Raw genomic sequence first — 22,190 nt, 5'->3', positions numbered from 1 at the left:
AAAGTTTCAGGCAGAAGTATTTTAGCCCTGTTATCTAAAACTGTTTTACAGGAGACGCCAAATGTTGAGCATGGAAATGCATAGGCTGCTTATGAGTTACCTTGCTGTGACCTTAAGGGATTCCTCATTGTACTATTGTGCTGTGCCATGGCAACTTTGGTCATCTGAACAAAACCTTCTGAAGACCCCTACATTCAAAGTGGTAAAATTTGCCACTGCCCACTCACATGAATTCTCTGCGGTGGCTCCTGCTTTGTGGAAGAGCTTGAGTGGGGAGTTCAGGCAGACTCCCACAGTACTATCATTCTGCAAAAATGTGCAAAACAAGTGTGCCTGAGGACATTCTCGTAATGGAATTGGAACTATAGTGAGATAGAACTATCCAGAGGAATACCTTCATATGAGAGTGGGTTCTGCACTGCCTTGTACCTTTGAAAGCCCACATTCTGCACTGCTGGACCTATGTTGGCCTGGACAGTTGCGCGTTCTCATGGTCAGTTAATTCTGCATTCCTAGCAGCAGTGGTATAGCTAATGGGAACTGATCCCCTTGGGCACATTTTTGGAAAGTGGTGCCTTTTCAACCCCTCCTCCTCCAGCCCAAATCCCACTCTTCCTCCCCAGCCTCTGGCCTGCCCCACTACTTGGTATGAGTCATGTTATATGTGCTGGCCTCCCCTAACTTTAGAACCTGGCTGTGTCCTGATTCCTAGTCTTTTTTTTAATTGGATGCCCTATAATGCATGATTTCCCCCCTCTTCCTTTACTCTGTATTTTGCCTTGGGTCTCAGCGGCAAAGGCGGGGTATGGATAAAATAAACAAGCAAATAAACAAAAGCCTCCAGTGAAAATTAGGGACCCATATGCATCTTATTTTGAAAAAAATCTCGGGGTCATTTGCAGAAATTGACACATCTCAAATGAAGCGCGTTGAAACGCTGCCCGAGATGCTGCAGGGAGCGCTGCCGAGTTCTTGGTACCTTGAGATGAGTTCATGGCTGCACTGCTGCAGCCCAAGCGCGCCAACCCATTGCCCCTCTGTAAAACGCGCTTGCAAGCCAGCCTCATTTAGTGGCTTTACGGCAGGCTAGGTAGGAACGAGGAGGAGGAGGAGGAGGAGGGAGGAGGCAGGGCGCTAGCAGGAAGCAACCCCTCTCGCCGCCTTCGCCATCCCACAGCCACTGCTCGGGGGACAAACGCAACGGCTCCAAGGCGGGAAGAGGCTACAGGGAACCGCCTCGACTTCCCCACAGCAGCACCCAGAGACCCCCAACCCCGCTAGGCGGGTGGAGGCGAGATGGTGCCCTCCGCCCCCGGCGAGTCCCCGCACCAGCTGCTGGGCCGGCTGCGCTTCCTGGACGAGGCGATCGGACGCCTGAGTCGGGCGGAGCCGCTGCCCTTCGCCCTGTGCTACGTACCTCACGAAGTGCAATACAAGATCTGCAAGGACCCCAGTGGCCCCGGGCCCGCCTCTGCATCGGGCCGGACCCTGCTGTCGGTGTGGGACAATCCGGGCAAGGCCGGCGTCGGTTCGGGCGGCAGGAAGGGCCCGGGCAGGGTCACGATCGAGCTGCGCAAGGGGTCGTGCGTTCGAGCCAGCGGCGAGGAATATTGCAACGGGCACGGGCTCTGGGTGAAACTCAGCCGGGTGCGTGAGCGGCCCGGACATCCCGGCACGCACAGGGGAGGGACAAGGACGCGCACCAGGCGCGCCGGTTGTGGCCATTTCCCGACGGAGGGGCGTGCTGCAGCTTCTGTCCTTTCGGGATTCCTTCCCCTGTTTTTTAATGTACTCTGCCTTCTAATTCCAAATATGTGGTAACTAATCCAGGGTGCTTATGTGATTAGGAAAGGAATGCACTCTGCACATGCTTAGAGGCGCTTTAATTATTTTGACTATTATTATAATATACCAGGGTGGATCTATAGATCAAATTAAGCTGAGGGTACGTTAATCACACACTAAAGAAGAGGAGAATATTCCTGTCTCTAATGTGCATGTTAGGTAGTATGATAGACCCTTTTATAATAATGTTAAATATTCTGAAGTAATTATGATAGATGATAGATTTTAAATCTATAAGGTTTAACAAAAATCATTCTCGTGCCACTTTCAGATAATCTTCCCTATGTACCCGTTGGGATTTGATAGAACAGGCTTTGTCAGAGTAGTTCTGGTCTCAGCCCGCTGAAACATAGCTCTGTACACTTGTTTGCTGAATAACCTCCATTCCTTTAGATTGCTTGAATGTTTTCTGCTGTTTTTAGCAGTCATGTGCAGGGCTGTGTTTTCATCATAGTGGACATCCTGGTTACCCCTCAAAGGGAAGGAAGTATAAGATAGACTTTCTAAAGGAGGAGTATTTGCTATGAGTCTAATTTATGATTACACGGAGAATGAGACAGTCTCAAGTCCACTTCCCCCTTTTAAAAATGCCATTTTCTCCTGTAGTCAACTTCTACTCCTCTCTGTGAGGTTTCCTGCATAAGGTTTTAGCAGACACCAGCATGAGAGTAGCAAAACTGTTATTAGACAAAAAGTGTGTATGTGGGGGTGGGGGTGGGGGGTGGAGTTTCCAAAGATGTGATGAGTCTCTCTGAATTCCAGTTACTTTTTGCCCTGGTAATAGTCATGCTATAATAAAAGGCAGTCCTGTTTGGTACTTGGCAAATATGGATTATAAGGTCCCACGCAACATGCAGAAAACTTCCTTGAGGGAGCAAAAGATTTGCCTAATAACTGCAAGGTCTGCAGTTGTGCATACTTACTGTGTTCCTGGGAATGCAGGCATATTTATGTATCTGTCCATGCAGATAGTCATTGTAATGTACCGATAGTTTAATTGTATGCCTCTTGCATCACTGGAGAAGGTGTCACAGATTCCTGATGATCAGAAAAGGGTTGTTGATTTTAACTGGAGCTGCACCAGAGAGAGCCCTTACTTCAGTCTATGGACTCTTCACTCAGGCAGCATGTTCATGCTGACTCAGGGAACTGTTGGGTTCCTTAGATAAGCCTGAGAGATATTTGAATGCTCCTGATTACACTGGTTGTACAAAATTCCAGCTTGACTGATCATCCAACTGTGTGTCTTTTCCTCACAGGAGCAGCTGGAGGAATGCAAGACTGGCTGTGATCTGGAGGAAGGCTGGGTACTTATGTGTAAGCATGCCGATGGTGGGGACAGGCTGGTGCCAGTGGAATCTATGGAAAGAATCCAGAGGCAGCAGCAACTCTTTGGAGTGGACTATAAGCCTGTGATCAGGTATGGGGCCTCAGAACTCTATCTCTGTGATTGAAGGGCTCTCTTCTAGGTACAAGCCTAGAAGACCGTGAACTTGTGACTAGCAGAAATGACAAAACTGAATTCAGTTGATGCAATTAAATTAGGAGTTCTTAATTATTTTGCTAAGGGAATCATCTGGGAGGTTATCACTTTTGCTTGGGTGTTGCCTCCTGATCCAAATGTTTGCCCTGCACCCCAGAGTTTGGTATTGATGCTAAGAGTCCAAATATTTGCAGAAAAAAGGGAGGCAAGTTACTCAAAACACCCCCTTCATCTTCTACATTTTTTGTTTACCACCCACTTGCTGTTGCTTCTGATCTGCTGCTTTTGTTCAATTTTGCCATCTTCTTAACTATATGATTCAAGTAAATTGATTCATCAGAGTACTGATGTCAGAATTTGACACTGTGAAGCCAGCTCAGAAAGAGGACATTGAAATATTGCCTTCCTTTGAATGGCTGTTGGAAGGGAAGAAGGCAGTTACTATACTGCAAACATTCTTACCACTTCTCCCAGCTCACCCAAAAATGTTTTCCAGAAAGTACACAGCCCATTTAGTGCACCCCATTTAGTGCATCATCCTCGTAGAAGCTGTCAAAAACACAGTGAAAGTAATTTTGGACAAAAATGCTAGTACTGAGCATTTTCATGTATCCACTATCATACTTGTTCCTTTAATTGTTCTATTAAATAAATATAAACTTGTTAGTTTTTGAATAAATAGTAAGAAAGCTGTTGAAGGGCTTATGAATTTAATCCTTTCAGAGCTGAAACAAATAGTTATACATTGGCCCTTTTAATTCTTCTAATTCATTTCCCCTCTTTCAGGTACTGATTATTCAGTTTGAACTTTTAATTTTATTTCTGTGTGACTAAATCCCTGTTGGTAATGTTTTCTTTCTTTTATTCCAGATGGGAACAGGTAGTGGATTTAACGTATTCCCTGCGTCTTGGGGCAAAGCCAAAAATCATGGAACCAGATGTAGCTGCAGTAGAGAAACTCCGGTAAAGGAGCTTGCAACTTCCTGTATGGCCATCAGATAGGCTGGTTGTTTGGGGCAGCCAGTGCTTTTCATCTGGGAGGGCATGTTGGGTCTGCTGCCTTCTATAGACTGGGACCTGTTTGCATGCTGGCCAGAACTGCTGAACAGCTTTGCATTCCTGAGTGACTGATTCCATTGGCAGTGGTGGTTTGGTAGAAGATGGAGTGAAAACAACATCCTGAAGGGATCAGTGCTGCAGCACCTGCTTTACCTACAGACAGTTCCAGATCCAGTCCCTGGCATTTCCAGTTAAAGGGGTCAGGTAGTAGGTGGTGTAAAAGATCTCACCTAAGACTCTGTTGAGCTGCTTCCAAATGAAGTGGACAGTACAGACCTGAAGAGACCACATGCTCTGATACAGTATGGCAGCTTGATGTGTGGATGAATTGGGAAGGCAGGGGAGCATGATTGGTGCTGAGAGAATAAACAGATAGTGGTTCCATCCAGTTTAATTAATCCCAATTATTATCATGTTAGGTTTGTGCCTCCCACATGGAGTTATGAGTGTGATGAAGATCTGGTGCATTTCCTGTATGATCACATTGGCAAGGAGGATGAGAACCTGGGCAGCATCAAGCAATACGTGGATAGCATCGACGTCTCTTCCTACACGGTATTAGCATGGTTATAGGCACTGTTTGCACAGAAGCTTCTCCCTCACATTGATTGCCTTCAGATCATAGTTCTGGTATGGCTTTTGTTAGTAGTTTGGCATTGTCATGCTCCTTGGCAGGGTTGCCTACTCCCCTTGTCCCTTGGTGGGGTCTTCTAGTGCTCTAGTCTCCCCTGAGGCCTCAGAAGTGAGGGAGGAAGTCTCACTGGCTGCCTCTCTCTTGCAATTCACACAGTTCCCCCATTCTAGGAACTGCTGATCAGTCACTTCCTCCTCAGCCCTTTCCCCTGCCCTCCTCTTATATTGCCAAATCCCACCCCTTTCACTGGGTCACCCCGACCAGGCCTGAGGGTTGGGAGTGGGCCCTGTTTTCCTTACCTTTACCAGCCTCATGGCCTGCCATTCCTGCAGTGTCCGTGCCTCCCCCAAGAAGCTCTGCCTCCTCTCCATCACCAAATGCTGAGGCCTGGCCCACAGCATTGAGGCCGTTCCTCTGGCTGCTTCTGCTTCCCCACTTGCCCATGAGACTCTGCAGGCTTCTCCTGGCGGTGTGGCTTGTTCTGGCGGGGTCTGCTGCCCCAGGCATGCACCTGCCTGCCAATGGACCACTGAGCCCTGCTGCCTGCCTAGTCATTGCTGACGTTGCCCACCCATCACCACCCCTGCCCCTGGGCCAGATGTGTGTTTCCCTGTGACTTTGGGGGCAGGGCAATCTCCTGTTTTGGTGGTGGTGGTTGCACTGTGTGACTGGTGGTGGTGGTGTTCTCCCCAGCCATGGGGAGTCACCCTGTGGAGGGTTGTCAGTCTGGGCAAGTACTGGGTGGCGGCTCCTCCTGCAGTGCTGGCCTCTGCTACTGTCCCAGGACAGGAAGTGAATGTGTGATTGGTATCAGAAATCTAAGGGTTGAGAGGTTAAGTTGAAACTGTTGGAGTAAACAAGGCCTTGAAGTCTCATTGCCAATTGTGATTATCTGTGGAATGACCTTTATCCTGACAGTGGACTACATGATAGCTTTATTGGTCTCAGAAGAGCAGGCAAAATGGTGTAGTTTATATAGTCAGTTATGTTAGTTTAGAAACATGCAGACTTTTAGGTTCCTGAGTTGTCTTATTGAAAGTTTGCAAACTTTCAATTTAAGTTGTGTTGTTTCAGTGATGATACAGTAAGAATTGTGATAAAATGCCTTGATGTATGCTGAGATATTGTGCCAAGTGTCTCCTTTGTAGATCAGCAGACTTCCTCTCCTGGAAAGGCTGGGGAGGAGCATTGCCCACCCTCCATGCAGCATTACTTTTTTTGCTGTTTCACTTGCCAGCTTCCAGTTCTTAGTCTGTTGAAAATGAAAGCAATTAATTACTTTCTGGATTGCTTCCAGAAACAAGCATCCAGCCCATGCTAGTGTATGCATGCTAGTGATTCTGTCTTTCTCTACCTGTCTGACATACTGCTCTGCTTCCCCCAGGAAGAGTTCAATGTTTCCTGCCTGACAGACAACCATGCAGACACCTACTGGGAAAGTGATGGATCCCAGGGCCAGCATTGGGTTCGACTTAATATGAAGAAAGGAACCATCATCAAGTGAGCTGCTAGTGTATCTCTTTCTTATCAGTCTGTGCAAGGGGTGGGGTTTCCCTCTCAGTCACTACATGGAGAAGAAGGGAGGGGGCGCTGATCTAATCAGTGCACATAGGAGGTGACTTTAATAATTCAGACTTGTTTCACATATACTCATGGACTATCAGAGCCTTCCTAAGCAGATGTACGTGCTTCTAATTACATTGATTTCTGTGACTTAGAAGAGTGACTCTGCTAGGGAAGTGCTGTGTGACATCAAGAAGTGATGGGCAGTGCTAATCTGCATGAGAACTGGTTGATTTTTGTGCTTGAAGGGATCTTGTGTTTCGTGCTGCTCAGGAGAAGATGGTGAGAAGTGTTTAATAATGGAGAAGTCTTGATAGAAGTTGCTCCCATGCGTAATACTGTTATTCCCTGTTGAAATGTTTTCCTTGAAGGCTTCTCTCGCCACCAAGAGCTGTCTTGCTTATTTCATTCTTTTTGCCTTTTAGACCCTGACCACAAAAGGATTGACCACCTTTTGGAGCTTTCTCAGTTTAATCTTTTCACTGTTCAGTTTTTGCCTTTTAATTCTCTCCCTAAGGAAATTGTTCCTGACAGTAGACACAACGGATGAGAACTTTATGCCCAAGCGTGTGGCTGTCTATGGTGGTGAGGGTGACAATCTGAAGAAACTGAGCGACGTGGGCATTGATGAGTGAGTGACGTTGGGGAAGGGAATTTGGTCGGTGGGAGTGGGAGCAGGCTATGAAACTGAATCTAAATCCTGCTCGCACTCTGTGTCCTGACTAATCTCAGTGGGAAGTCCATGAGTTTCTTAGTAGTAAAGTGAGGGACGGGGAGAGAAGAGGGTTATCCCTCAAGTTGAGAATGACGGTTTTTAGAATCTCCCATCCCTACCCAAACACAACTTTACTGAATTTTTTGTGCTTGTAAAGTGAAAGGACTTCCATTTGGGGGTCAGTCTGTCCTGTGCAAGAAGAAATATGAATCAACAGTGTGATGTGATAGCTAAGAAAGCCAATGCAATTCTGGACTGCATCAATAGAAGTACAGTGTTTAGACTGAGGGACGTAATAGTACCACTCTATTCTGTGTTGGTCAGACCTCACCTGGAATACTACTCACAAGCTGGAGCATGTCCAGAGAACGGTGACCAAAATGGTAAAAGGTCTGGAATCCATGCCCTATGATGAGAGACTTAGAGAGCTGGGTATGTTTAGTCTGGAGAAGAGAAAGTGATGTGATAGCCATGTTTAAATATTTGAAGGGATGTCATGTTGAAGATGGAGCAAGCTTGTTTTCTGCTGCTCGAGAGACTAAGACAAGGAATAATGGAGTCAAGGTTCAGGAAAAGGGATTCTTCCTAAACATTAGGAAGATGTTCCAGATGGTAAGGGCTGTTTGGTAGTGGAGTATGCTGCCTTGAAGGGCAGTGGAGTCTCCTCTGGATATTTTTAAATAGAGGCTGGATGGCCATCTGGTGGAAATGCTTTGATTTTGTGTTCCTGCATAGTAGGGAGTTGGACTGGATGGCCCTCGTGGTCTCTTCCAATTCTATGATTCTATGAAAACAAATGTTTTTATGTCCTTAGGAGCTACATTGGGGATGTGTGTGTGCTGGAAGACATGACTGCTCACTTGCCTGTCATTGAAATCCGCATTGTGGAATGCAGAGGTTTGTGGATGGGGTGGGGGAAGGGAACCTGGGGATGTTGGGTGCGATGTTATGACCTCTCTCCAAAAACAGTTGCATGCACGAATATTCGCCCCATCCACTGAAAACCCCTAAGAGCCAACATGGTGTAGTGGTTAAAAGCTGTGGACTCTAATTTGGTGAGCCACGCTTGATTCCTCCCTCCTACACATGAACCCTGCTGGGTGACCTTGAGCTAGTTATAGTTCTCTTAGAACTTTCAGCTGCACCTACCTCACAAGGTAGTTGTGGTGGGGAAGAGGGGAGGGTAATTGTAAGCCACTTTGAGACAGTGGCGAAGCTCCCAGGGGACAGGGGGAGCGCGATGCACCAGGCGCACAGATTTGGGTCACGTGGGGGCTCAAATTCCCCCCAGCCCCTCCCCCTTCCCCCGCGGCGCCCCCCCCACACTTACTTTAGGAAACCGAGCAGTCTGGAGGACAGGCCTGCCTGTTTTGGTGGGAACTACATTTCCCAGGAGACCCTGGGAAATGTAGTTCCCACCAGAACAGGCAGGCCTGTTCTCCAGACTGCTCAGTTTCCTAAAATAAGTATGTGGCTTGGGGCGGGGCTTCCCCTCATTATGGCATCTCTCCCTGCATACCAGCCCCTCACACTTACTTTATGAAACCAAGCAGGCTAGAGAACAGGCCTTCCTTTTCTGGTGGGAACTACATTTCCCAGGGTCTCCCACACAGGCAGTCTCCCACACAGGGTCTCCCACACAGTTCCCACACAGGCAGGCCTGTTCTGCAGCCTGCTTGGTTTCCTAAAATAAGTGTGAAGGGGGGCGCCGCAGGGGGGGCGCCGCGGGGAGAGATCCCCCCCCCACAGCACCCGCCCTGCGGCACCCCCCCGCCCCCCACACACACTTACTTTAGGAAACCGAGCAGGCTAGAGAACAGGCCTCCAGCCTGCTCGGTTTCCTAAAGTAAATGGGAATGGGGGTGGGGGGTGCCACAGGGCGGTGCCGCGGCGGGGGGGGGGCAAAAAAGCCAGAGTGCACACCGGGTGCACTCTGGCCCAGCTACGCCTCTGCTTTAAGACTCTTTGTGGCAGTGGAAAGTGGGGTATAAAAAGCCAACTATTTTTCCTTGAGGTTATGGGGAATTAAGTGTCCTTAGGTAGTCGCTGCTTGGCATCTGTTTGGGTGCTTTTTGTCTGTTCATGCCCTTTATGAATACTTTCTCAATAAAAAGGGTTAGAGTCCAGCAAAGCTTTTGTCACAATAAAGGTGCTTTAAGATGCACGTGGCTTCTGTGGTTTTTGTTACAACAGATAATGTGGCTACTGCTCTAGAATTCTCTAGAAATTACACTGACAGAACTCCAATTCATGCTGGCCTTGCAGTGATTCTGAGGGTGTTTCTCCTTCATCATTTCTCTCTTCTTCTTTCCTCACCCCACAGGAAAGTATTCCTTTCTTGACTGACCTACCTGTTCTGTATTGGCCTTTCCTTTCATGTAGATGATGGGATTGATGTCCGCCTCCGGGGTATAAAGATCAAATCATCTCGGCAAAGGGAACTGGGGCTTAATGCAGATATGTTTCAGCCAGCCAACCTAGTGAGGTATCCTCGCCTGGAAGGGACAGACCCTGATGTGCTCTACCGCCGTGCTGTGGTCATCCAGAGGTATGGAGAAGGGAAGGCCAGCAGTGGAGGTCATGCAGACTTCTTGAAGCTGAGAGGCAGGGTAGACAGGAGGCCATCTGCATCTGTGGTGGGGAGGGGAGGGCAAGATAATGTGTGTGTGTGTACCTGCAAGGTAGCTGAAGGGATTTATTGAGAAAGAGAACATCAAAGCCATCTTCATTAATGTTCCATTTTCCTTTTGGAGCCAAACTATTCTGTGCCACATTGCACCACACTGCACTCTCTTTTGTAAGGAATCTCTTATATCAATTAGCCAGTGAATGCTTCCTTCTCCCAAAGAGAGATTTTCACAATCATTGTGTCATGTTTAGTGGTAGGAACTGAAAGCATTTATGTATCCATGAGAATATATGGAATGGCTCCAGATATCTTTGCTGAACACCATAGTTCCTGAGCATGTTTTTGTCCCACTTTTTCATGCTGTGCCCCAAACTGGCTTTTTCTTCTGGCAGGTTTATCAAGATCTTGGATAGTGTACTTCACCATCTTGTCCCAGCCTGGGACCACACTCTTGGCACCTTCAGCCAGCTCAAGGTAAGGATGGGATGCTAGTATCTGTACTATTTTACCTGAGGCATTAATAAAAAAGCAGTCTTGTAACAGTCAGCTCTGCCTCAGAAGGATGCTCCTCTATAAAAAGGTAGGACTGCCAAGATCCATCATGGGCCTCCAGGCAAAGATTCCCTTGGGGTCCCCTACTTTCACTCTCAAAAGAGCCCATGCAAGATATTTGATTAGAATAGACATGAACTATCCTTCAGCATCGTTTTGTCTAGCTCAAAGGGCCCCAAAGATGACCCAGGGTTCTGGAATGTTGTATTCCCCAGCATTCCCATCTGTCAGCAGCCGTGGGAAAAGACTACTTAAATGCATAAAGTTTGGGGTTGATACTATCAGTAAAGCCAAACTGGTTGGAAATGTGGAGCGGGGAGGGGGGCCATCAGAGCAGTACAGTCTTTGACTCAGTAACAGTGCTCAGGCTTTGGAAGGTAGTGTGCTTTCTAACATGCAGTTCCAGCCTTCGTGAGTCTGGGGGAGACAGCTACGATTGGGGACCTCAGGCATTCAGATGTCACCATACATAAACAACAGTTATAAATAAATAAACTTGACCCAGCTCTACTTTGTCCATGACAGCGTATCAAGCAATTCCTGTTGTTGTCCAAGCGGCGCACAGTGTTAATCACCCAGTGCCTCAAGGACTCTGAGACTAGCAAGCCAAACTTCATGCCTCGCCTCTACATCAATCGGCGCCTGGCCATGGAGCATCGTGACAATCCAGCACTTGATCCCAGCTACAAAAACACTGTCTTCAACCAGGTACAGATCGCTGTCTCACACACATGCAATGGAGATGGAAACTGAATTTCTGACCCCTTTCACATTGCCATTCTAAACCAGTCATTATCCGTTGTTGACCCGATTCCAAGAAGAATCCATTGCCTATAAAAATCAATTAATTAATTAATTAATTAATTAATTAATTAATTAAGAAAGAAAGAAAGAAAGAAAGAAAGAAAGAAAGAAAGAAAAAGAAAGAAAGAAAGAAAGAAAGAAAGAAAGAGACATTGGTATGGGGGTTCCATTCTGCATATTTAAATCCATTTATGAGCCTTGTCTGAAGCGCTCTGGGTCTTTCAAGCCATGTCTTTTCCCCCAATTAAAAAATCCATTAGCATCTGGGATCTAAAACGGTTGTGTCTCAAATGACACAAAAATTCATTAGCTACTGACTGCGAAAGTGGATTATTAAGACTGTGTGAAAGCAGCCTTGTTCTTTGCTATCTTCTGGGCAAATGGTTCAAAATTCTCTCTTAACCCACATCCTATAAGCTAGTTCAGTTCTCAGAAGAAACTTCAGATATAAGTTTAAGCTGCTGCCAGCCAACAGTTTTGTATGGCTCAATTCCCTTTTGTGTGGATTGGAGGTGAACCACTCAATATTCCTTCATTTTATGTTACAGTGGAAAATTCAGTGGCTTGGCTCTTGCCTAAAGTTTCTGCAGAAGACAGGTTTTCTAGCCATGTAAGGCCCCAAAGTCCCCCAAAAATAGCTGGGGGGGGGGGGGTGTTCAGAGATCTTCTTCAGAAAGATGGGAGGAGGAAAAATCACTGTTCCTTGCACGCATGGAAATTTTAGGCATGATCAAACCCAGTATCTCCCCTTGTGGCATAGAAGTGTCATGTGCTTTGCAGACATGACTCATTGTGTTCTCTGATTCCCAGCAGTGATTGTGCTTTTCTGATATACTATAATTTCTGAGACTTTTTCCACAGGATGGCTGAGAAATCTCTGTCTAGTCTGTTTACTCTTTGTCCAAGTTGCCCAGGCCCACAAGAAGTTATCCTTCCAACAGGTTGGGCTGAGGCAGAATGATTAGCCCAAGGTCACCCACTGAATTTCATAGAACAGTGGGGATTTGTACCTGGAATCTCCAGTCCTAGTCTAAACACTCTAACCATTATGCAACTCTGCCTGCTGTAGTGATCTCTTGGCTGACAGATGGTCTAATCTTCTGCTTCCTGAATTTCAAGCAACACTTCAGCCACTGCATCACACTGGCTTTTTAAAGACTTGTAGGAATCTTGGTAGCCACACAGCAGAAGAGTTTCTTGTAACTTTTTGGTTACTATTACCTGCTTCTAGTTCCAGATTCCTGTATAATAAATGCACCAGAACCCTCAAGGCACTCATATTCCTTGAGTATAAGTATCAGAGGTCAGGATTTTTTTTACTCCTAGTGCCTCCTCTGCCTTGTCTGCTTTTCTAGGTGTATGAAGGCCTGAAACCCACTGACAAATGTGACAAGCCTCTGGATTATAGGTGAGTGTTTACTTACTTGTCCATCATGACTCTTTGACCTCCAAAACATTAGATGTTTCCAGCACAAATGCCAGAGTGTTATGCACCACAAGTCTTCTTGGCAGGCAGAAGATAGTGCCTCAGTTTTGTAAAAAAAAAAAAAAAGACCTTACATACACAGCATTCAAGGAACATAAGTCCTTGAACAAACAGAAATATGACACTGTGACTGTTGGCATTCCTCCTAGCAGTGCAGGATATCCTGCTAAGGACACAGACAACTTCAAGTGATTTTCTCCATTCCTTGCAGGTGGCCACTTCGTTATGACCAGTGGTGGGAATGTAAATTCATTGCTGAAGGCATCATTGACCAGGGTAAGTTCCAGCTACTGCGAAAGTCTACGTTTCTGTACATTCTGCTAAAATAATAGCTATCACAAGTGTAATCTCTGAAAATATATATCTCACCCATGACTTTGCCTCCAATCTCAGTCTCATCTTGTCCACTACTACTGCAATGCATTAACATATTCTCAATTTACAAAATTTGGAGTCCAAAGTTTGAAAATATTTAGACCCATAGTTAAAAAGCACAAGACAGGTGGGCAAGTTGATGCAGAGTTGGGACTCTGCTGCTGTTTTGCAGGTGGCCATTTAGTCAGTGACTTCAACCTTCCACACCTTGACAAAACAATGATTGATTTGATCCAAAGGTTTGTTTACGAAGTAGTCATTTATAGAAGCGTATGTGCCTCACCCAACCTTCAGGGAGTTTGCTTAATATGACTGGATTGTCAAGATTTATTCTTGGAACACCACATATCCTACAGGACATTTGGGGCCAGAATATCCAAGATATATCTGGGAGCTCAAGAGACTGATGGCATCAAAATGAAGCTGGCAATGACACTCATGTTATTTTTCCCCCAGGTGGTGGTTTCCGGGACAGCATTGCTGATATGTCTGAGGAGCTGTGTCCCAGCTCAGCTGAGAGCCCTGTACCGCTGCCATTTTTTGTCCGCACATCAAACCAGGTGCCAACAACATGATTACTTATTCAAGCTAAGCCTTTCCCACTTACAAGTCACACTAAAGGGGCAAGTGTTCCAGGGACTGTTTACAGAGAGAGGGTTGCTCGGGAGACCAGTTCCCAGGCGACCAAATAAAATTGGACACCTAAGTTCCGCTTCCTCAGTCCATTCCTGCTCATTTCCTCAGAGCCCAAATACTACCCTTTCTATAACACCACTCAAGTTTTGTGGTAAAATAGTGTTCACAAGCATTCTTATGCCCAGAATTTTCCTGGAAAGTGTAGCACTATCTGCTAGTTTATCCAACATGTGGGTTGGGCAGCTCTGGCTTTTGGAATGGCTCTCTGTTATGGCATCTGGGCTGACTTGATCTTCATACTCTTGGGCAGAGGTTTGAGCTTATATGTTTGTTTTCAGGGTAGTGGTACTGGAGAGGCTCGAGACATGTATGTCCCCAACCCATCCTGCAAGGAGTTCACCAAATATGAGTGGATTGGGCAGATCATGGGTGCAGCCCTGCGTGGCAAAGAGTTTCTGGTAAGTGTCAAATGGAGATTATTTCCCTTTGATATTGGTGGTGGAACCCAAACTGCCCTCTTCTCTGCTTCACCAAATTATTTTCCAGTCATGACAGATGATCAGTATATTGCAGATCTAAGGTTTCAAATGAACATTTTGAGTTGGGATCTTATCCATGGAAGGAGTTACACATTTTCCAGAGGCAATACCATGTCCTGAAATATGATCTCTTCAATATCCATGTGATCATGGTTCACAAAAGTTAATAATTTTCTTCTCATGTGTCACAGTTGAATATCACCTGAGAAGTGAAAGGCATAGAGTCCATCCTACAAGTCTTTAATCCAAGGGTCCCCAACCTTTTTGATCCTGCAGGCACTTTTGAAATTCTTACATAGTATGGTGGGTGCATCCATAAAAGGGCTCCCGGACGAGGCAGAGCCTGCCACAGAAAGGTTGTCATGCCTTACCTTCTGTCATTCAGTGGTAGCAGCTTCTGGAGCAACATTTTAAAAAATCTGCACAGCCAATCAAATCTCCAGTGGTCACTCAGCAACCTTGCTGGGCAAAAGCCTCACTTGGACCCACCCACTTCTAAAAGCACTTGACGGGCATTAGGGAAGGTTTAGTGGGCACTCCTCAACAGGAACAACATCAGGATTTCCCCCCTTTCTGGTAGTAAAGTTTTATTCAGATAGAATGTCTACCACTTCCAGAACCATTCTTAATTAATCCCATTGAGGGCACATTTTTTCTCTGTTTTTCCTTTCCTTAAACTTGTCAATGGATTTTGTGTTGAGGTTATTTTTGTTTGATCAGGTGATTTAAAATATAGTTGTTTTTTAATTGCAGAATTCTGATGTTGGAGTTAAGGGCAAGTTTTTCCTTTTGAACAATGATAATGTGAACCTGCCAACTTAAGGCCTTTTCTGACATTGCCTTTAGCTGTGTGGGAGCAGCTGTTTGTTTACATTATTTATAGTCCACTTTTCTCACTTAGACCCTTTCCGCACAGGCGGAATACAGTGCCCCAGGGACGACAAAACACCATCCCTGGAGGTGCTGAAGCTGCCACTTTAAACCTCGCTCATCGAGCGAGGTTTTTGAAAAGCGGCGTCTTCCTACTGGCGCGATGCGAACCGCACCGGTGGGAAGACGCCGCTTTTCCCATCGCCTCCACTGACCTGCCTGTCCAGCACCACTCTGCAGGGCTGCAGAGACCCGCCCCTGCTGCCCTCCGATGAGGCGACGGATCATAGGTGTGTTTAGGTGTTCTTAATAAGCAGGACTTAGGATACACTGCCTGTAGTCCTGAATGTTGCCTTCATGGAACACAGAAGACTGTGCCCAGGGATGGTATTACCTATCTCCTTTCTCTCTCCTTAAGGTCCTGGCCTTGCCTGGCTTTGTCTGGAAGCAGCTGACTGGTGAGGAAGTGAGCTGGAGCAAGGATTTCCCTGCTGTTGATTCTGTGCTGGTGAGTCACTGGGAGAAGATCTGTCTATGGATGTCTTTGATATTTGTGATCAGGCTCCTGTTGAACAGATGTTTGTATATTTGGGATGCTAACTTAATAGAGCAGTTGCTGTCATCTAAAACCACCAGTTGACTGAAGGGGGGTGGGGAGGGGGACTTTCTCCAACATTTATATTTAACACAGGAGAAAGGCCCACAAATGTTGCCATCTTGCAACCGTACAACTGTGCTGATGCCTAGACATGGTGCAGACTCCTTTGCTCACGGGAATGCACTACAAAGGCCATCTGATTAGGGCTGTAGTTTATATGAGGTTCTAGCCAAATCTTTTCTTCCCTTATATGTCCATGGAGGAACTGAATGAGAGAATCCCCATTTCCGTTTGTTCAGGTGAAGCTCCTAGAGATGATGGAAGGAATGGACAAAGAGACCTTTGAGTTCAAGTTTGGAAATGAACTGACTCTTACAACCACTGGGTACCTGAGTGACCAACGCTTTTAATGGGTGTGAATCTTCTATCCCTGGTGGCACCTCGCACTACTAGTACGTCATGAGGACTCGCTTCTTTAGACTTCATCCGGCTGGTACAGGAAGCACGGCTAACAGAGAGCAAGGAACAGGTAACTCACAATGGCATTTTGGAAATGGGACCCTTCCCAGCTTTCCTAGAGTCCATTTCCACCTGTCCTGTTCTCCTTGCCTGCCTCTTGTTTTCTTGGTGGTTGGTTCCCCAGATCCCTGATAGTTCCCTCATTCCTGCACATGTGACCATCATTACCTAGTTGTTGGAATACAAGATATTGCTCTTTCCTTCCTTCCAAGTCCTCCCCCCGCCCTCACACATGCTTTGTTTTTTAGAGTTTTCAAGTTTTTTATACCCAATCAAGTTTTTTAGCTGGTCAGAAAAAAGAAGAAAACCCCCAGCCTGACCTGTACTTGGACCCTTCACAGGGGTTTGCTATGCAGAATTCAGCTGGGTAAACTTTTGACAGCATGAAGCTACATGTGATCACCTGTCACTGAGGATAAGGCTGCCATTGAAGGACACTGAAAATTTACAATTGGATCCAGTTTCTTCATCAGTTTTAATCCCGTATACTCTAAATACATCTGGATAGAGCCAGAAGGTGTTAATACTCAGTCTCAGAAGTTTTGGTGAGGAATTATTAGCAGAATCTACCCATAGACATTCAGGTGCGCCATTTGCCAGCTCCTCCTGAACCACAGACATAGTTTGATCTTAGGACATTTTGGGACAAAAAGTAAGTAGGATTGGAAGGGAAGCTGAAGCTTTAATGGGCAGTGAGTATGCAAACAAGAAGGATAATATAATACACATAAGAAGTCATTCCAGATCTTCTCATGTACAGTATGATGCCTCTTCTGAGTAAAATCTTCTGAAGGTGCCAACCTGCAACTGCCCATTCATGTGCACTCTCTGTGGAGACTTCTACCTTGTGGAACAGCCGGCCTGAGAGGTTTCAGGCAGCCACCGCACCTCCATCATTTCACAGAATGTAGAAAATAGAAATGTTCAGGAGGGCAATTTATAAAGGGATTAGAAGGTAATATAATGGAGGCTGTTTCTGTAAGTATAATATTAGAGTCTGTTGCAAATACCTCTTTGCTACTACACTTTCCTCTATCTTTGTATGCACATTTCTTTATCATGGTATGTCATAGACAGGTGGGGTTTTTTGGGGGGGCATTTTCAAGTTCTGTAATCCTAGTCCTATTGCACTGTTACTGGATAGTTTATGCTGAATGAATTTCTTTTCATATTTTGTAATTTGCCTTAAATTTCATTGAGGAAGACTAGCTATAAATGAAGATAACGAATAAATAAAATGCCACCTACTTATTTTTGGCATTTCTTGTGGAAGACTGGGTAATGTTTTCACAGGGTTGTCTGATAAGTGAAAAGATTCTAGAAAAGCCTGACAAACTGCATTGCAGCACAGTGGCGTAGCTAGGGAAAATGGAGCCTGGGACAAAATCTGAGCCCCCCCCCCCCCCCCCCCGCATATGGGCAGCATCCCTCCCCCACCACGACCAAACAACATTTTTTTTTGCACCAGGTCATCTCAAAGTCACCATCACATTATAGAACATGCCCCAACACACAAATCTGAACACATCCAGGGCTCCCTAGTTTAAACAGCATTGAAAGTGATGCTATTTTTTGAAGGGGGGGAATCCACCATGAAACAGCATCACTTTTAATGTTGCTTAAACTAGAGAGCCCAGATTCTCCTTTTAAATCCACCTTAAAGAGAGACTCTGGGTTCTCTAGTTTAAAAAACATTGAAAGTGATGCTGTTTCAGGGTAGATTTCCCACCCATCCACCCCAAACAGCATCATTGTCAATGTTGGTTGTTGTGGGTTTTCTGGGCTGCGTGGCTGTGGTCTGGTAGATCTTGTTCCTAATGTTTCACCTCCATCTGTGGCTGGTATCTTGAGAGGTGTATCACAGAGAGAAGTCTGTGATACACTGTGTCCAGACTTCTCTTATAACAGACTTCACTCTGTGATACCCCTCTGAAGATGCCAGCCACATATCCAGGTGAAACGTTAGGAACAAGATCTACCAGACTACGGCCGCACAGCCTGTAAAACCCAGAAAAAAGCAGTTGAATCTGGTTTTGAAAGCCTTCAACAATACGTTCAATGTTTTTAATCTAGGGAGCCCAGATTCTCCCATTAAATCCACTCAAAGGGGGTGGATTTAAAGAGAGAACCCAGGGAAAATTTGAGGGTGCCTGTCAGGAGAGCAATGTTTAAGCTAACAGTACCAAAATTTTAGGCTATCTTTAGGAGACTATCCTAATTATACCACCCAGGTTTAGTGAAGTTTGGTTCAGAGGGTCCAAAGTTATGGACCTTCAAAAGGGTATCCCCATCTACCATTAGCTCCCATTGGAAACAATGGGGGATGGAGCACCCCTTTTGGGGGTCCATAACTTTGGACCCCCTGAGCTAACCTTCACCAAACCTGGGTGGTATCAGCAGGAGACTGTCCTTATGATACCACCTAGGTTTAGTGAAGTTTGATTCAGAGGGTCCAAAGTTATGGACCCTCAAAATGATAGCCCCACCTAATATTAGCTCCCATTGGAAACAATGGAGGATGGGGTCACCCCCTTTGGGGGCCCATAACTTTGGACCCTCTGAACCAAACTTCACCAAACTTGGCTGGTATCATCAGGAGAGTCACCTGACGATAACCTGAAATTATGGTGCCACTAGCCTAAAAACTGCACCCCCTGCAGGCCAAAATTGAAAAAAATACAGTAAAAAATACAGAAAGCCACAAACGAACCTGCAATTTTTGCATCCACCACAAGGTGGTGCCCGGGGCACTTGTCCCTGGATGTCCCCATGGTAGCTACGCCTGTGTTGCAGCATATAGGACAGCTAAAGGTTTTCTAGAGTTTTTTACAGTCCATCTTGTCGGTGTCATGCATGCCTTTCTCCCTCTCTTCTTCCCTGCCTTTTAGATTGCAGCCATGCAGGCTGGACTTCTCAAGGTTGTGCCTCAAGCTGTGTTGGACCTGCTCACCTGGCAGGAATTAGAGAAGAAAGTCTGTGGTGACCCTGAAGTGACAGTGGAGGCCCTGAAGAAACTCAGTAAGTGTCAGAGAAATTGTCCTCTCTGTATAGCTCATACCTGCTTCGCTGGGCAGGGGCTCATAGCACAAATTCTGAATGGATGGACTGTACGTGAATTTGAACTAGCCAAGTCTCTGACAAAGAGGGCAACTGGATCCTTAATCTGTGTAATGTGGCACATCTGTGAGCCAGCATGGAGTAACGTCGTAAGAGAAGGGCCATGGCCGCGTGGTAGAGCATCTGCTGTTCATGCAGAAAGTTCCAGTTTTAGTCTCCAGCATCTTCAGTTAAAGGATAAGGTTGTAAGACTCTGGAGAGCTCCTTTGGTGGGAGTCAGTAGTCCTTGAAAGATCAGTGACAAGCTTCACATGTACAGTGTTAGTTTTGGACTCTGCTTGGAAACTTTGGGCTGGTCGTTCTCAGTTTAATCTGTCTCACAAGATGGTTATGAGGATAAGATGAGGAGTGGAGACTGATGTATGCCATCCTGAGCTCCTTGGAAGAAAGATGGGATAACGTTACTAAACTAAATAATTTGAGGTGGAAAATATCCTAGCCCAAAGTGCATTTATCTAATCTGCTGTTCATGCATTTATCTAATCTGCTGTTCATGCATTTATCTAATCTGCTGTTCATGCGGGACCGCATCACCCCATATGTCCCTACTCGGCCTCTGCGTTTAGCAGAGGCCAATTTGCTGGTGGTCCCTGGCCCCTCAATGATGCGGCTGGCCTCCACATGGGCCAGGACTTTCACAGTGCTGGCCCCGGCCTGGTGGAACACCCTCCCACCAACTGTCCGGGCCCTGCGGGACCTTGGTGAGTTCCGCAGGGCCTGTAAGACTGTGTTGTTCCACCGGGCCTTTGGAGTGTCCAGCCGCTGATATGGTGCCCCCTCACTGCTCCTGCTTTGGCACTGGTACAACAGAGCTCCTCATATTGAGGGGCCTGCCTTCCCCCCCTTCTTGGGGTGGGTTTTTAAATTGAGCCTGGACGCCTCTTGTTTAATTTGCTAATTGTTAGCCGCTGTTTTTATGTATTTTAAGATGTTTTATTGACGGAGCCTATGTATGTATTGTACCGGATTTGCTCCTGCTTATTGTTTATATATTATGTTGTTCACCACCCAGAGCCCTCTGGGGATCGGGCGGTATAGAAATTGAATTAATAATAATAATAATAATAATAATAATAATAATAATAATAATAATAATAATAATAATAATAATAATAATAATAATAATAATAATAATGATGTGTACTATGTTTCTGTACTTTTCCCTTTCTCATATAGCTCGCTTTGAGGATTTTGAACCATCAGATAGCAGAATTCAGTATTTCTGGGAGGCTCTGAACAACTTTACAAATGGTGAGGAAATATAAGCACACAGTTGTTGCATAATGTTGATGTGAGGAACATACGCCCGTCACAAATTGGGCAGTGTGTTCAGGTGTTCTAGGGAGCTCTTCCCGCTGAATACAGCCACTTTTTACAGCAGTTTGGGCAGTGACATAGGTATAGATTTTTTATGGGGGGGTTAAGGGCGGGATCACACCCCCACCCACCCCAGGGACATGTAATGGGAGGGTTGAACCCGAGAACCCCCCCTTACCTACGTCCTTGAGTTTGGGGGCGGGGGAGAACCAGCTGTAACGACTTTCCATGTCTTTTGATAAAGTGTCTTGCTGAGCAAAGTATTGAGACAATTTTTTAAATAATTAAGAGGAAAAACAATGAGGCAGGGGGGTAAAGGTGGAGGATATGAACCTCCCATGAGCTGTTATTACTCATAGTGCTGTGTATTCCACAGATGAGATATTTTAACTGTTTTACAGTTTGCATTCATGCCCTAACCTCCATCATTTCCTACCTTCTATTCTACTCCTGCTGCATACCCTTTTGTGTATGAGGTTGGCTTGTGTCCTGCACTTGTTGAATCAGAAGTATCCCTTCTGCACAATTATTTGGGCTAATCTATTAATGCCTCTTTTTAGTCAATAAGAAGCTTTCAGATTCCCCAAAAGTATCCTTCCTTTTAAACAACTGCAAATCAGAAATAACTGAATCAGAAGTGTTTTCTGGCTTTCAAGGACTGAATCAGGCGATTTCTTACATATGTAGCATGAAAGCTTTTTGTGGGAGGGACCTTCTTGGGAATTTCTGATGTGGTTATGTATTCTCCTCCTCAGAGGATCGCAGTCGCTTCCTGAGGTTTGTTACTGGTAGGAGTCGACTTCCTGCTCGAATTTATATCTATCCTGACAAGCTAGGGTGAGTTGCTTAATTACCTATGTTATGGTAGTGGGGGATAGGCAGCACTTTATAGTGGGAATCCCGTGAATGATTTCTGTGGATGGAAGGGATAGGATATGATTTCCATATTTCCCTCCTCCTGCTGTTCTTGAAGGGAAAGAGACCAGTAGGAACAGCACTCAGGGAGACTTGGACCTCAGCAACAGGATGTGTGTCTGTGAACATTCCCCCTTCCTTCTTCGGTAGTATGTAAGCCTATGTCTCTGTTGTCCAGTGGAGTCTTTCCTCAGTAAATCTCACTGACTTGTTCTTTCCCCAAGCTCTGAGACTACAGATGCCCTTCCAGAATCATCCACCTGCTCCAGCACTCTCTTTTTGCCCAACTATGCCTCGTAAGTTTTGCTCAAGGAAACTGTTGTGAAAGAGTTAATATGTGTGGGACATTGCCCCAGTGGCTGTGCCAAGGGCTTGAAAATGACAGCTGCAAGAATCATGGTTCACTGAGAGATGTGGGACAGTCACAGGTGGTATGGTCAGAAATATGACAGCCAGTGAGTGATGATAATGGTAGCTAGTGGAGCAGAGAGAAAAGGCAAATGTGGAATGAGACCTGAGCAAGGTCCAAGATAC

The 22,190-nt window shown here is 45.8% G+C and overlaps 2 protein-coding genes across 2 annotated transcripts in view; one reads left to right on the top strand and one right to left on the bottom strand.

Annotated features, from left to right (window-relative positions):
- Positions 1–1,546, bottom strand: part of UROD (uroporphyrinogen decarboxylase) — a 16,619-nt gene extending 15,073 nt beyond the window's left edge. The window contains exon 1 of the mRNA XM_048497041.1: positions 1,418–1,546. The gene's annotated coding sequence lies outside the window, so the exon portion shown is untranslated. The remainder of the gene's footprint in view (positions 1–1,417) is intronic.
- HECTD3 (HECT domain E3 ubiquitin protein ligase 3) lies at positions 1,107–22,190 on the top strand. Its single transcript, XM_048497039.1, has 20 exons — positions 1,107–1,647; positions 3,105–3,265; positions 4,199–4,291; positions 4,807–4,942; positions 6,406–6,521; positions 7,102–7,215; positions 8,114–8,196; positions 9,682–9,847; positions 10,321–10,402; positions 11,006–11,188; positions 12,640–12,692; positions 12,982–13,046; positions 13,602–13,705; positions 14,120–14,239; positions 15,609–15,698; positions 16,088–16,317; positions 19,196–19,325; positions 20,601–20,675; positions 21,497–21,578; positions 21,881–22,190. The coding sequence occupies exons 1-16, from the start codon at positions 1,297–1,299 to the stop codon at positions 16,196–16,198; spliced, it is 2,028 nt and encodes a 675-aa protein (XP_048352996.1). The 5' UTR covers positions 1,107–1,296; the 3' UTR covers positions 16,199–16,317; positions 19,196–19,325; positions 20,601–20,675; positions 21,497–21,578; positions 21,881–22,190.

This window comes from Sphaerodactylus townsendi, linkage group LG05, assembly GCF_021028975.2.
Source record: "Sphaerodactylus townsendi isolate TG3544 linkage group LG05, MPM_Stown_v2.3, whole genome shotgun sequence".
NCBI lineage: Eukaryota > Metazoa > Chordata > Lepidosauria > Squamata > Sphaerodactylidae > Sphaerodactylus > Sphaerodactylus townsendi.
This window is presented reverse-complemented; position numbering and strand designations above follow the sequence as displayed.

Coding starts and splice junctions, on each gene's coding strand:
- HECTD3 (XM_048497039.1), top strand. CDS start 1,297: ATGGTGCCCTCCGCCCCCGGCGAGTCCCCGCACCAGCTGCTGGGCCGG. Junction 4,292..4,806: donor GCTGCAGTAGAGAAACTCCG/GTAAAGGAGCTT, acceptor TTATCATGTTAG/GTTTGTGCCTCCCACATGGA. Junction 11,189..12,639: donor AAAACACTGTCTTCAACCAG/GTACAGATCGCT, acceptor CTGCTTTTCTAG/GTGTATGAAGGCCTGAAACC.